Source organism: Agelaius phoeniceus, chromosome 2 (genome assembly GCF_051311805.1).
Source record: "Agelaius phoeniceus isolate bAgePho1 chromosome 2, bAgePho1.hap1, whole genome shotgun sequence".
Taxonomy (NCBI): domain Eukaryota; kingdom Metazoa; phylum Chordata; class Aves; order Passeriformes; family Icteridae; genus Agelaius; species Agelaius phoeniceus.
This window is the reverse complement of record NC_135266.1, coordinates 94,603,529-94,616,988: the sequence shown is the minus strand read 5'-3', so window position 1 is coordinate 94,616,988 and position 13,460 is coordinate 94,603,529. Positions and strand designations below refer to the sequence as shown.

At 43.5% G+C, this 13,460-nt stretch overlaps 1 protein-coding gene across 4 annotated transcripts in view; it reads right to left on the bottom strand.

Moving 5' to 3' along the window:
- LSAMP (limbic system associated membrane protein) overlaps positions 1 to 13,460 on the bottom strand; it is a 990,108-nt gene that overhangs the window by 21,311 nt on the left and 955,337 nt on the right. For 2 of the 4 annotated variants that reach the window (XM_077174291.1, XM_054653635.2), the window contains 3 exons: positions 9,665 to 9,785; positions 8,554 to 8,702; positions 2,544 to 2,579 (listed from right to left, as the gene is read on the bottom strand). In XM_077174291.1, the coding sequence (XP_077030406.1) occupies positions 2,544 to 2,579; positions 8,554 to 8,702; positions 9,665 to 9,785 (306 nt within the window). The remainder of the gene's footprint in view (positions 1 to 2,543; positions 2,580 to 8,553; positions 8,703 to 9,664; positions 9,786 to 13,460) is intronic. The other 2 variants (XM_077174290.1, XM_054653643.2) reach the window with 1 other exon arrangement.

Below are 13,460 nucleotides of genomic sequence, written 5' to 3'. Positions count from 1 at the left end.
AGAAGACATTTCAAGGCATTTTGAGTGCTGGGCTGCAAAATAAGGAGAGCTGGAAAATTTGTCAAGGACAACTCAGCTGAGAGCTGAATCAGCTGGGCTCCACCAGCATTTTAGGAAAGTGTCTCATCAAATTCAAGTCCCATTTGTTTAGTTGAATGGGCTGCTTCTGAGTCTCCAGCCTGCCTGAAAGCAAGATGTTTCCACAGCAGCCAGCTAATGATAGCAATGCTTAGCAGGACTACAGCACTCTTCGTCTCAAATCACCTTCCTTTTAAATTAATGCTCAAAACCCCACAGGGCAGGGAAGTGTTACTGAGGATTAACAGAAATGAAAATTGAGGGAGAAAGAGGAAGAAGGCTGTGGTTCTGGTCATTGAGGAACAGCTTAATTGAGGGCTGAGGACTACATTTCAGAACATCAGCTCATAGGAAGAAAAAGGTCTAACAAAATTGTATGCCCAAGGTTTCTTTGAAGGTGAGCAGCAAAGTAAAAGCAAATGTGAAAAGCATCTGTGCTGAAGGCCCACAACAGAGAAGCTGGTAAGGGCTTTCAGAAAACAAGTGAGGCCCAGAGTATTTAAACTCTGCTTTCCCACTCTGCAAAATCCTCTTGGGGTGTCCTGGGTCACTGGAGATACACCAGCATTTGGCACCACAAATTCTTGGAGACTCCTCACAGGAGTGATGGCATACCAGGATGTCCTTCAAGACGATCTCAGGAGACTGGGGAGCAGTAAAAATATAACAGCTTCAGAGACAGAGGGGAAGGTGTTTTAAAGGATCAACTAAAGCTGTGCAGGATGGCCTTGGCAAGTTGATTAGGAGGTGTATTTGTAATGGGAATCCTGGCCTTGCTCACTCGCAGATTTTGCTTTATCATTTAGCTTAATGGGCTCCTAATTCAAAACCAGCTGTAAACAGGGCTGCTGTGAAAAAAATTAACACTGCCTGCCTGTGGAATTTAAGGATATATAATAAAAATAATCATAAAACCAAAGAGCCCTGGTTTTTTCATCAGGCAAAAATATTTGTCATTGAAAATTCTGCTGAAAAACAAGAACACCTAAAATTGGAAAACTCCTCAAAACCCTACATCCAAAACAGCCTCAGCAACTTTAATTTCATATCCAAGCACAAGTTTCATTTGCAATACATAAGATAATGGTGTTTAATTGGATTTATTTTTCCACAGTAGGTTCCCAATGGCCTACTTTACTCCTTTTCTCAGCTCCTTGAATGTTATTTACAAATCACTCTCTGGGATTTAATTTTAATGGTAGCTTGATTTCTACCTCCTTTTTCTTTCTTTCTTTCTTTTTTTTTTTTTTTTTTACATTTTTAGGTACTTTTCTTTAATTGTATTTGTGGATTTGCCTTTTAAATAGGCAATTGTGACTACATCCTGAGCCTGAATAAGTTGCCAAGAGCAGAGCTTGATTTGAAAACAGCAGAGTAGTTAAACGGAGCATGTGTAACATGCAGCATTTATTGTTCTTTTCATGGGAGTACCTGCAGGTGCTTTGTTCAAGCAGGTGCTCTTTTGCAAAACAACATGGGTTCCTAATAACACTCTATCCCAAAGCTCTGTGCAGACATTAACAATTTAGGTCTCTGAGCAACCCATAAGTTGAGTGCATCCTCCTCATATGGCAGTAAAACAAAGATACTGAGGAGATGTAGGCCAAGATTTTTTCAAACACATGGATTTGCTGCCTTATGGTTGATTTAGTTTCAAACACCACTTTCAAATGCTGTAGCCTGCTTTCTGGACATGCCTGGTCTCTGTGCTTTTTCAGAATGAAAGCGTCACAACCAAGCCCCAAATCTCATGTGGATGTTGGGACCATGCTCTCTACGCCTAAGGCAGGAGTGGGCAACACAGAGACAGAAAAAAAAAACCACACAGACCCTATTTTGCCTTCATACCTACTTCCCTTTTGGAATAAAGCAGACAGTAACACCTCACCATGTGCCTCTTTTCATGCTCTCTGCCTCAGATGTAGGATTATGTGAGTGGAAGACTTGGAGAGGTGGGACAAAAGCATGAGAAAACAAAGTGTTTCACTGTGGATGGTAAGATGCTCAGCTAGAGTGAAAAAAACCTGGCAGTGTTTTAATTTTCAGTTTTCCACTTGTCCTTTTCACCGTCTCTGCAAAATGTTAGGTCTGCTTATGCTTTTGATCCAAAATGTGAACAAGTGGGCAAAGAGAGATTAGGATGGGAATGTGTTTTAAAAGTAGGTCTGCAGGGAGACTGAACCTCCCTAAAGAATGTCCACACCTGGGTGACAACTCAATGTCCTTGCTCAAAGCTTGGTTAAAGGCTGTTGCTATTCAGCTGATTGTTTTTTTGAAGAGGGAGGGGGGAAAAGAAGGATGAGGAAAGTGAGCAGAAATGAGAAAATGACATGTAAATGATAAGGGAAAGCCCTTATTTTCCTGCATTTCTGAGCTGTTTTGCCCATGCCTAGGTCTGAGCGTTTGTCAGGATGACGGAGAATGACCCGGCTAAAGAGCTACTTCAACATAAAGCATATACTGACCTGGAAAAGGATTGGGGAGTGTGGGTAAAACTCGTTCTAAAGGGGGAAAAGAAACAATAAGCAACGTGCAGGAGAAAAGCCACTTTTCACACCAAGCAAGCAGCAGATACAAACCTGATGGAGTTGTCCATCCCCAAATTAAATGAACTAGAGTAGGTTTCATATACAGAGCATTTTGCTAGCAACACGCCTAATACACATCAACATCCCCTGGGACTGGGAGTCAGAGAGAAGTGATTTGAAAAACTAAACAAATAATAGCCAAACAGCAAGAGGGATTAAACACCTGCAGTGAAGGTAATTGGAGTTGATGGTCCATATCTTCCCTCTGACTTTCAAGACCACTCATGTCATCACTCTACAGCTCCTCTTAGCTACACCTCTGCCTGGAAGCTAGTCTTGGCAGAGAGGTGAGCTGTGGAAGTCTTCCATGGGCAGTTGTTGCCTACCCAAAACCTTTTCCACAATGGATTTCTTGCCAATGACAGCTCCCTTGAGGATCTGTGCATGGAAGCAGTCACCCTGGTGAATCCTCAAGGGTATTCTGCTTCTTTAGTTTTTGTCCTCTGAGAGGGACAGAGTTTTTGCAGAGCCTGCTGTCTTGTTTATAGGGTTTTTATAAAGTGCCCTTGCTATGCGTCATAGCAGGACTTTGATATACGTCACTGCTGGCTTCACAGTTTGCTTCTTCCACAAAGGATCCCAAAAGAATTGCACAGATACTGAGGGAAACCAGTATCAGAGACCTCAGTCTGAGGCTAACAGTAGTGTTAATTCTACTTCATACATGGTACTGGTGATGCACAGAGCAAGGAAGCAATTTGCCCAAGGTCAAATGCTGAACTGCTGGCAGAGCCAGACACAAACCCAAGAATACAAGGCCCCCAGGCCTGACTGGTATCACTGGGTCTCCTTTCTTTGCCTTCAGAGCTTCCTGGATGCCTTGTACTGACTGAGACAAGCTCCTACCCATGGACTGATCCATAGGTAGACATTTAGCTGCAACAGCTCATAGGTCTGGGGCAATGGGTTATCTCCTGGCTTACCTGCTAAGATCACTGCTGATGGACACAGAACTTGGAAGGATAAATCAGTAGGCCACTATTACTCTCTGATCACCTAGGCCCAGCTATTTGGAGGCCAATGCTCTTTCTACAGTATCCTTGGTGCAAAGACTTGAGTTTGTGTCTTGCTGGAGCTCATGAGGATTGAGCAGGTCAGGCCCATCCCTATGACACTGGCAGCACTCCTGCCCTCATGGTGGTAATGGAGTTGTTTGAATCCACAGCAGGCACAGCAGAGATCAAATACAAGTCTAGCCTGGATCTCTCTGTTTATGTAGCAACAGGGGACTATTGTTCTGCGAAAGCAGGCTGTTTGTGCTGACAAGACTTCCTTGTTATTTAGTTTGGTTAAATAACTCAACTCCCCTTTACCTTCTTCCTGCACAGCAGGCTGCAGGCTGCACAGCATAAGCAGTTAAAGCAAAGCACTACGGCCTCATTATCATGCTGCTTTCTATTCAAGGACTCTGTCTCTGTTCCTCTCTCCCACTGTGTGCTGCTTTTATTGCTCCACCCTGGCTCATTAGCAGTGTCTCAGCCTTGCCCCCTCTGACTGTCAGCCCAAACCACTTTCCTCCCTCCTGAGTCTCCCTGTTATTGACAGCCTTGAGGAAAACAGGGGGTGTGCACTAAGAGCCACTAAGAGGGATTTCGGCCACAGTCGAGGTTCCAAACCCCAGCAGCCACCACTGTAACCAAATGCTCAGGGCACAACAAAGCGTGGGCAGAGTGGAAGGAGGGGTGTGCACACTCGTGGCAGGATACTAACAAATAATGACAAGTTAGAGGCTAATGCCAGCTTTTAGGAACATGCCTTGCTGCAACCAAAACTGCTGGGCTCCACCTGAAGCTGCTTGAATTGGCACTGTCTTGCCAGCTTCTGCTTCACCTCCGCGCTTGCTGATTCCCCAAAGGGTGCAGAGGATGCAGCAGGGGACCTGCTGATGTGGCAGTCTCCCATAATTGAGCCAATTGAGCCAGCAGGACTGCATCAGGATGTGCAGCACTGTGCTGCTGTCTCCTGTTTCAGCCTATGGGATGAGCTAGCTCGGCAGGAGGCAGAGGACAACTAATTTGGAAAAGCTTTTCTTTCTTTTCTCTGCTTTGCTAGAATTCACATAGTGCTGCACCTGCTTATGTGTGCCTGTGGAGGGGCATGTGGGTTTGCTTCTACATCACAGAGGGCATGCCTATGTATACATATTCACCTACACACAAACCCATGTATCTGTGTTCCTCCAGCAAATGTGTATCTGGTATGTGTTTATACATATACACACACACACACACACACACACACACACACACACACACACACATATATATATATATATGCACAACTTCTGTGTAGCATGTGTTAAGATACAAATTGTGACTTTCACTGATAATGCTTTTCATAGTACTGCTAGGTGAGTAAAACAAAAAGAAAACATGCTCCCTACCTCCTAATACACTTGGAGGAAGAACCCTTTTTTTTTCAGTTGTGTCACTGCTTTTCACCTCTGTTGTTCTGTGATGGCAGCCCTGGCTTTGCCTCTCTGTCAGGTAATATTCACAGAGATCTGTACTACTGTCCCCTTTTTTGTGCTTAGGGGTTAAAAACCTTGCTCCCAGGCTCTGCAGAGCTGAATTAACCTACTGGCTCGCCAGTGCTGCCAAACATGGCCCTGCCTCCCAACTCTTCATACCCACAGATGTGTGATAGAGCTTCCTCTCCTGCATGGGCTTTGGTGCCTGTTGAGCCCCGTCAGGAACTTGTTCAGCTCAGTACAATGAAAGAAAACATTTGGGGCATTTCAGGGAGATGAGCAGTAAAGCTCATTTACCTATTCACTGGTTTAGCAGGTTAGACAGCTTCAGTGGGATGTCCACTGTGTGGCAGAATAAGGGAAATAACAAAACCATGTGGCAGAGAGCAGGATGGGCAAAAGGACTGGGGAGCAAGGAATGTCAGCAAGCTATCAGATCAGTTGTATCATCACACTGTACCTGAGTACTCTCTCTACAAACATACTCCATATTTGCTGTTGGAGACAGTTTCCTGGGTAAGTTAAACCTTTGGTAGGGCCGTATTCATGTTGTTGTAAACTCAGTCTCCAGGAGTGAGGGGTATAAATCTCACCTACAGCAGGCAATTCTGCTGTTACATCCTTTAAGGAAGATCACTAGCTATCTATTCATACAGCTCAAGGAGGCTGCTTTTGTATTTTAATGCATCTTCTATCTATGACATTGGCATCTAAGGCACTCAGTCTCTCTGAGAGTTTTTCAGTGCTGACTGAGATTTCATGAAATGGTAGCCACCAATTTTTCTCTATTGCCTAACTGTTCTTTCACATCATTTTGTTCGCTCCCTGTCTGCCCTCCACCTCAGGCAAAGCTGCCAGTAGCTCATTATTAACTCTCTGGTTGTTTCTTTACTCCTTGCTGCCATTCTTTTTTGTGCTGCAATGGGACACTGAGGAACCATCACTGTACTTACCTCCCCGGTGGGATGTTGCTCTACAGTGAGATTGTTCTCTCTTTAAAAAGGAAATAAGATCTCTGATTCCAGGGATGAAAAACACTCCCAAGTATTTGAGTATCTGCTGTACACCTTGCAAAAACTTGGCACTGCTTTATTTTTCTGTCTGGGTGTGTGGCTGGGAATGTGCATTACCTGTTATTTCAGCTACGGTGTGATCACTACAGTATTTCTTTCATCTGGGCTTGTAGGTTTTTTCAGCAGCTTTCTTTATCTTTCTGAAGCTGGATTCCCTTCATTCATTTCCCCCCTGATTTCTTAACTTTCAAAATAGCAGCTGTAGTCTGCCTGAATTTATTTTTTTTTCTCTGCCTTTCCTTCTTCCACACTAACTAGAAGAACAGAGATTTCCTGGAACAATATGAAGCAATTGCACAGTGAAAAAAGTAGGGATTAACCAAGCAGCAAAAACAAGTTAGAAAGACTTCACTAAAAATCATCAAATCTCTCTCAGCTCCTGCACTTCCATTCTCGTGGCTCTTGTGAAGTTCTCTAGTGTCCTCCAGTATAAACAGGCCTTGAATTTCTAAAAAATTATAAACCAAATCAAACAACTTGAAAGAAAGTGTTCTTCATACACATCAAAAGGGGGCTAAAATAGGATCCTCACTGTTGAAAATCATCTTTAAGAGTTGCCACATTTCCTCATGGAACAGTTTACAGCAAGGTTTTGCAAGGTTTCCCTGGGTCTCTCGCTGGTTCTGCCACTCATTTTATGACCATGGGTAAACCACTTCTTCACTCTGTACCTTCCTACTGCAAAATGGTGCCAGCAACACTCGCCCATTTCTAAATTACTTGTGATATTTAAATATTCATTACTAGCAAATCCTTTGAGATCCTTTGAGGTGAAGTTCTGGAGTCATGCAAAATGCTTCCCTAGCAAAACTAAGCCCCCAACTAAAATCATATGTGCATATATACATGATTGAATTTCATCTTATATTTTGTTTCAGTGATGCATTTCAGTTCATCTGTGTAACAGGAAGCAACAGAGAGGGCCAAATTTAGAATTCAGTCACAAAGAATGGATTCTAAACTTAGAATTATATTAATATCAGCAAGAACAAATCTGGAGTATTTGAAAATTTTGTTCCAGATTGCTGCCTGAGGATTTTTTTTAATCTCATGACAGTCACAAGACCAGGGTGAAAAGACTTTCAAAGTAGAAATTTGTTTTGTGTGCTGCAATGCTACAAGAAATCAAATATATGTTCTTTTATGATAATATCTGTTCTTTAAAAAATAGCTGCCACAAAATATACCCAAACTCACAAAAATTCAAGCTGCCATGAAATAAATCCAAAGGAGGTAAACAAAGAATGCCCATGGCTTTATCCTTTTCCTCCCATCTCTTAAAAATAACCAAACTATAACTTTGGTTTTTTTTGGTGAGAGCAGAAACTAGACCAAACTGCATCCTATACTGACTGCTTTACACAGCTTATTTTTTTTTTCTGTTTAAAAGGACATGCAGGTCATGACATGAGAGTTTAAATTCAATTTGGGACCGTCACAGGAACACTGCCATCAGTCACTTTTGTGTCTACGTGTTCATTTGTGTGAGTGGGTCATTTTGCTGCAGTGTATCTCTGATGCCAATAACACGTGGGCCAAATCTAGCCCAAGTTTTAGACCTGGAATTGGGAACTGCATTTTAAATACACCACAGTTTGTATGTGTGTGTGGATGGTAGGTGAGGGGCGGGGCCTCTGTTTAGGGTCAGGTTTGAATCAGCGGCAAAATTCAGAATCAGCAGGTAACTCTGCTCTAGTGCTTGGTCTAGTCCCAGCTTCTGTGTGTTTATACTTACTAAGACAAACTCAGCCATTGAAAGGTAGCAGAATGAGATCCAAGGAACCTTATTCCATATTTCATCTGTTGATTACCTTTCCCCCCATGGTCCCTATGGTATATCCCTTTAAAATCATTCTGTCTTTTCTCATTTCTGTCCCTTCCAGTTTCAAACCAATTTCTCTTTTTCTTGACTCTGTCACTGTTCTCCTCAGGCTCGGTGGCTAGTTCTCTCCATCTCTCTGAATTACTTGTCATTTCTCAGCTGTCATGGATCCTCCGAGCCCTGGCCTTCTGTCTACTTATTAAAGGGGCTGTCATTCTAAAGGGCTTTTTGTTTCCAGCTTTAAAACAAACACATTTTTATTATTTTAATAAAATCTGTCTTCAGCAAAGCCAGTCAATCAAAGGGCTTGACTGTAAACCTTTTGATTTGGTTGTTTGTGCTTCAAGGCAAGTATGAACACTTAGGTATCCAATGCAGAATGCTGGAAGCCAGGTCATAGCTGGAGGTCTGAGGGGACTGGGTTGTCAAGCAGATGCCTTCCTTCATGAGTTTTGGCTATCATGTGCTTCCTGCACAGCCGTGTCTTTGTGAGAGCCTCCCTTCACTCTGTCCCGTACTTACTGTAAAGGTATAGGCTGGCATTTGTGACTCCCAGCTTGTTGGCAGCCACACAGGTGTAGTTCCCGTAGTGCTCCTCAGTGACATTGGCCACCATCAGCAGAGACTGGCTCCCCGTGCTCTTTATCTCCAGACCATTGGCGCTGTTTATCCTGGGAAGGCAGGAGAAGAGGTTTTTAGTGCAATGGCAGTTGTGTACTGGGAAGGAAATCCCTCCCCAGCACACAGCAAAGCAAAGTCATTCAGCCCAGCTGGCAGGTGAGGATAGAGGGAAGCAGGGAAGGGATGTGAAAGAGACCAAAGAAGGAAGACCAAAGAAAGAGACCAAGATGGAAAACAGGAGGAGGGAATGAAAGGAATGTAGTAGTTCAGTGGGATTAAATGCCACTGGTAAATCAGTGAAGAACCAAGCAAAGACACGGGAAAGGGAGGAAGCATTTACCCAGCACTGAGTCACTCTGGAAGTGAACACACCATGGCCAGCTGAAGGCTAGTCTGTACTTGGGCATCATATTCTTAGTGAAACACACAGATTCTCAATATGTGCCTATAGCAATGCTGAGTCACCCCTGAACCTGGGCACCGTGTTCAGGGCTGGCTATCCTAAAATGTAGGGTAATAACACAACTTCTTAATGTTAGGTAAATGCTTAGGTAGAAGGACAGATCCTTTTTCTATTCTCATTTATTCTCATATGCAAGTCTGAGAGGCTCAGGTCGCACAGGTGGGGGAATCTCATACCTCAGCAGCTCCTTTCCCTAGAAGAATGCACCTGGAGCAGCATTACCTAATTGAACACTTATAATACCTACTTTTTTTTTTCTGTATCATGGGCTACTTAACATGTGAACAGTGTATTAATTGGGTATTGGCCCATAATTGACTTCAAGGCAGGAGCTCCCTCCTCTGCACTTCCTTCAGCATCCCCAGTGCAGAGAGGAATTGCCTCCTCCTGCCAGCATGACCATGCTGGCTCTGCTGAGACTGATGGGACACTGTGACTCAAATGGATTGTAAGGAGCAATTTGTTTGAGAGGAGTTGGGGAGGATGACAGGAGCCCCTATTCAATGGACTGACGAAGAGAGGAGGGAGGAGGGGAGCTAAAGGCCTTACCTGGTATCATCTCTGTACCACTCGAAATCGGGCGTGGGCACTGCTGATGCCTCGCACCGCAGTAAGGCTTGTCGTCCCGTGGCCGCTTCATTGCTCTTGGACTCTGTGATGGTGGGAGGGTCTGCAGGAAGGAAACACGTGGTCAATCCACACACTTCCAGGTGGAACAAAACAGTGAAACTATGTCAGGGCTGCCTGCCTCGTGCAAACTGTTTGGGCCACTGGAGACCCGCAGCAGCTGTCTGCTGTGGCCCTTGTTCCCCCCTGCTCCTCTGCAGAATGCTGCTCTTTGAACATTCCCTGATATACAACATTAGCAGCACTCCTTACACGTGCTTCTCTTCAGCACTGCTGAAAAAAGTTCTGTCATAAATGCATAGGCATACACAGGCAAAGTTAAGGTTAATGATGGACTTCTGCAATTTATTAATATTTACCTATGGATCTGTAGTTCACATGAGCTTATCAGAGAGAAGAAGATGAGAGAAAGACTTCATCAAGGGTAAAAGAAGACAGCAAAAGTAAAGGAATAAAGTAAGAGTTTAACACTAGCGTGAAAATTATATTCCATACAAACTCTTTGCCTAATGCCAAAAATATAATAAGAAAGGACTGAGGCAACATGTATAAAACAGAAATACATTAATGGTTTCAAAGAGAAGAACTTTAGCAGAAGCTGTGGGTGCAACTCAGAGAGCTAATGTTGAGACACTTCCCTTAGGTGTCAAAGGTTACAAATCCTGATCACCTGGACATAGTGCTTTGTGAAAAGCTCCAGAAGGGCTTGCTTGTGACTGCTCTGCCTGAAGTTTGCCCTCAGTCCAGCACGCTGCTCCCACCTCTGCTTACTTTGAAGTCTGAGTGCTGTGCCATGGGCAAACCAAACTTGCAAAGCATATTGGTGTGCTCTGCTGGAGCTTGGTCTCAGTACTTGCTGGATAGCAGGTAGGGTAGGCACCAGCATCTTCAATCCCAGCCCCATGTTCAAAATATTAAGTGATAAGCTTTACATGTTAAAAGGCAGAATTATTTCCACCTGGCTGCTGAGAGGGATCAAGGAATAAGTGCCTTGTCTCTCGTCACTAATACTTGCATACCCTGAGATTACAGGGCTGCGGCTCAGACAGATACTTTGCTGAGACTCAAGTTACCATGAAACACACTCTGCCATCTGTATCTGTCCCAGAACTGAAAGGCCAAAAAAAAAAAAAAAAAGCAGCAAAACAGATTATGTCAGTCAAAGAAAAAGAATAATTCTGTCTGGAGAATGTAGGGAAGGAAATTTGTTTGTGAACACATTAGCCATCTCAATATGATCCCTTCCCTGACCTTAATCGGGATTTTATGCAGGGCTTTAGGGATATTGCAGTGCGCCCTCTAACATCATAAATATTAATAAGTTTACATAAATAGGATCCTACATTCAAAGGCTGTGAGTTCATGTAAATGTTTTAATTTGAAAAGGAGGAGGGATAAGAAAAGGATAGCAAAGGTGATTTTTTAACGTTTCTTATTTGATTTTTTGGTTTGAGCAGTCTATCTTCTTAGGCAAACCATTCAATTTCATGAATCTGGTACAAGAGGTGAGTCACAGAATGAATAGGCATCTCTCCATGGTTGTAAGAAATGATTCCAGCAAGTGTCTGCTTTCTGGCCTGCTGCCAGGGAGCCCAGCCCCTCACTCTGAGCAGTCCCCATATTCACCACTTTAAGAAGTTGGTGCAGTGCCCTCCCGGGAGAAGGAGCAGGTGGCAGTCCCAAACAAACCAGCCTATTGCACCTAGGAATCAGCTGCTCTGCGTGTAGCTTTTGCTGCCTGGGAAGCCAGGGGTGGGTTCCCTTTAGCTGTTCTCCTCCCACTCTCCTTAGGCCTCAGTTTCCCTGTCTGTGATGTGCAAGGGCAATTGCTTTGGAAGCCTGAAGGTGGTAGTGTGAGACCAAAGCAAAGTGAGATGCTTTCTCCTGCAGTCTGAGCTGACAGTGGTCCTCGGCAGATGATAAGAGATGGCCAAGAAGCTCCTGAGGTTGGACAGGCCCTATTTTTCATCCTCATTTTTCAAATTTACTGTGGTTTTCCCGCTTTATGCTGCTTGTGGTGTTGTTTAACAAAGCAGGATGAGGAAGGATGTATGCAAATATCTAGTTTTCTTTCCTCTAATAGGACTGGTTTTTTTTCTGCTTGGTCCTCATAGTCTCTTAGATTTATTTCCCTTTCTTTCAAAATTTGTCCTTAAGGAATTTTAAGTTGCTTACATTACAAATTACACCACATATTAACATCACTTTTTCATATTTTTCAACAGTTAAAATGTTTAAGATCTTACCGTAGCATAGTTATTATGTGTTGAAACTAAATCAAAATCAAACATTCTGACTTTATACAAACAATCTGTTTCAAACACATTAAAGCACCATTGAAATTATGTTTCACGGAAATGTTTGAAACTATTAATTGGTTCTCATGGAAAGTCTCCAGTATATAAACTCAGCTGGTTTTGACACTTGTATACTTTCAGCACAGAAAATCTGCTACTACAGTTCATATTAATGCCAAATTTGGCCCATGAGGCAGCTGATATTAAACCACTGCCACCCAATTTCTAAGGGAACTATAAAAAACTGTAGATTCGAAGGATGCTGCAGGGAGCCTATATCCTCAACTTCTAAGCGAGACAGAAAAGTTGATCTGATGTGATGGCTCACATGGGACCAAGGGAAAAAAATGAAGAGCAAGAATGGTATTAAAAGGTGCTATAATCACCTACAGTCAAATTAAGACTGGTATTGCCTGAAACCCTTGATGCCATCAGCTCTCTGCCCTAACCTGCTCCCTAGCAGTTCTTCTTGTGAATCAAGGCATGAATATGCACCCAGAATTATGTCTGTAGCCATCTCCAATTTCAATTTAAGTTAATATTCTGGTTTAAGTCTCAATTTAAACTGAAGAAGGTCGGGAGAGGACATACATCCCATTCATCCATCCTTGCTGCAAAGTTATTAGCCTCCAAGCAAGGAAATGAAGCAGGTGCATGGGGATAGCTCACTTTACATCACTCAAGTGCCAAATATAAGCCATACAAGTATGGAGGTGGACATATACACAGGCAGGATTAAAGAGTAACATCAGTTTGAAATATCTTGTGGTCCTGTGAGAGAAGCATGCCAGCAGAGTGAAGTGGACATCTGTCTAAGCACATATGGGATGGGATCCGTGCCCCAATCCACATGTGTGGAAGTGAGCCACAGCTTACTTGGTGCTTTTAGGGGATTGCTGTATCCTTTGGCCAAAACCCCTTTCTGTATTGCACTGGTGCATGAAGGGTCTTTTAGACAGAGCTTTAAACTAATGACTTGAAACCAGCATAAAAGTTAAGTTTTTGCACCCTGTTATTAGCACGTGCCTCTGCCCCGTGTGCCCTGGCTGTGATAGCTGTGTAGGCACTGCAGAGATGGCTGGGTGCAGGCAGGCATGTGTTTGCTCTGAGCCAGCTGAGCCCTCCCTTATCTCTCCCCGCTGCCTTGGTGAAGCTTCTCTTCACGCTACTGTTCACCCGAATATCAATGAGTGAAAACAAGGCATTGCCAGCGTTTCGGAGGGGAGAGACGGGGGCAAATCACAGCTCTTTCTCTTTCTCCCTCTCTGTCTGTCTCTCTGTACCACACCTCCCCCAGCCTTTTTTTTATATATTACTAGGTTTAAAGCACAAACTGTACCCTGTGGCAAGTGTCTGATTGCAGATAGTTTTCTCAGCGTCCTCTCTTCAGATTGTATAATCCAAGCCCAGAAATGCTTCTC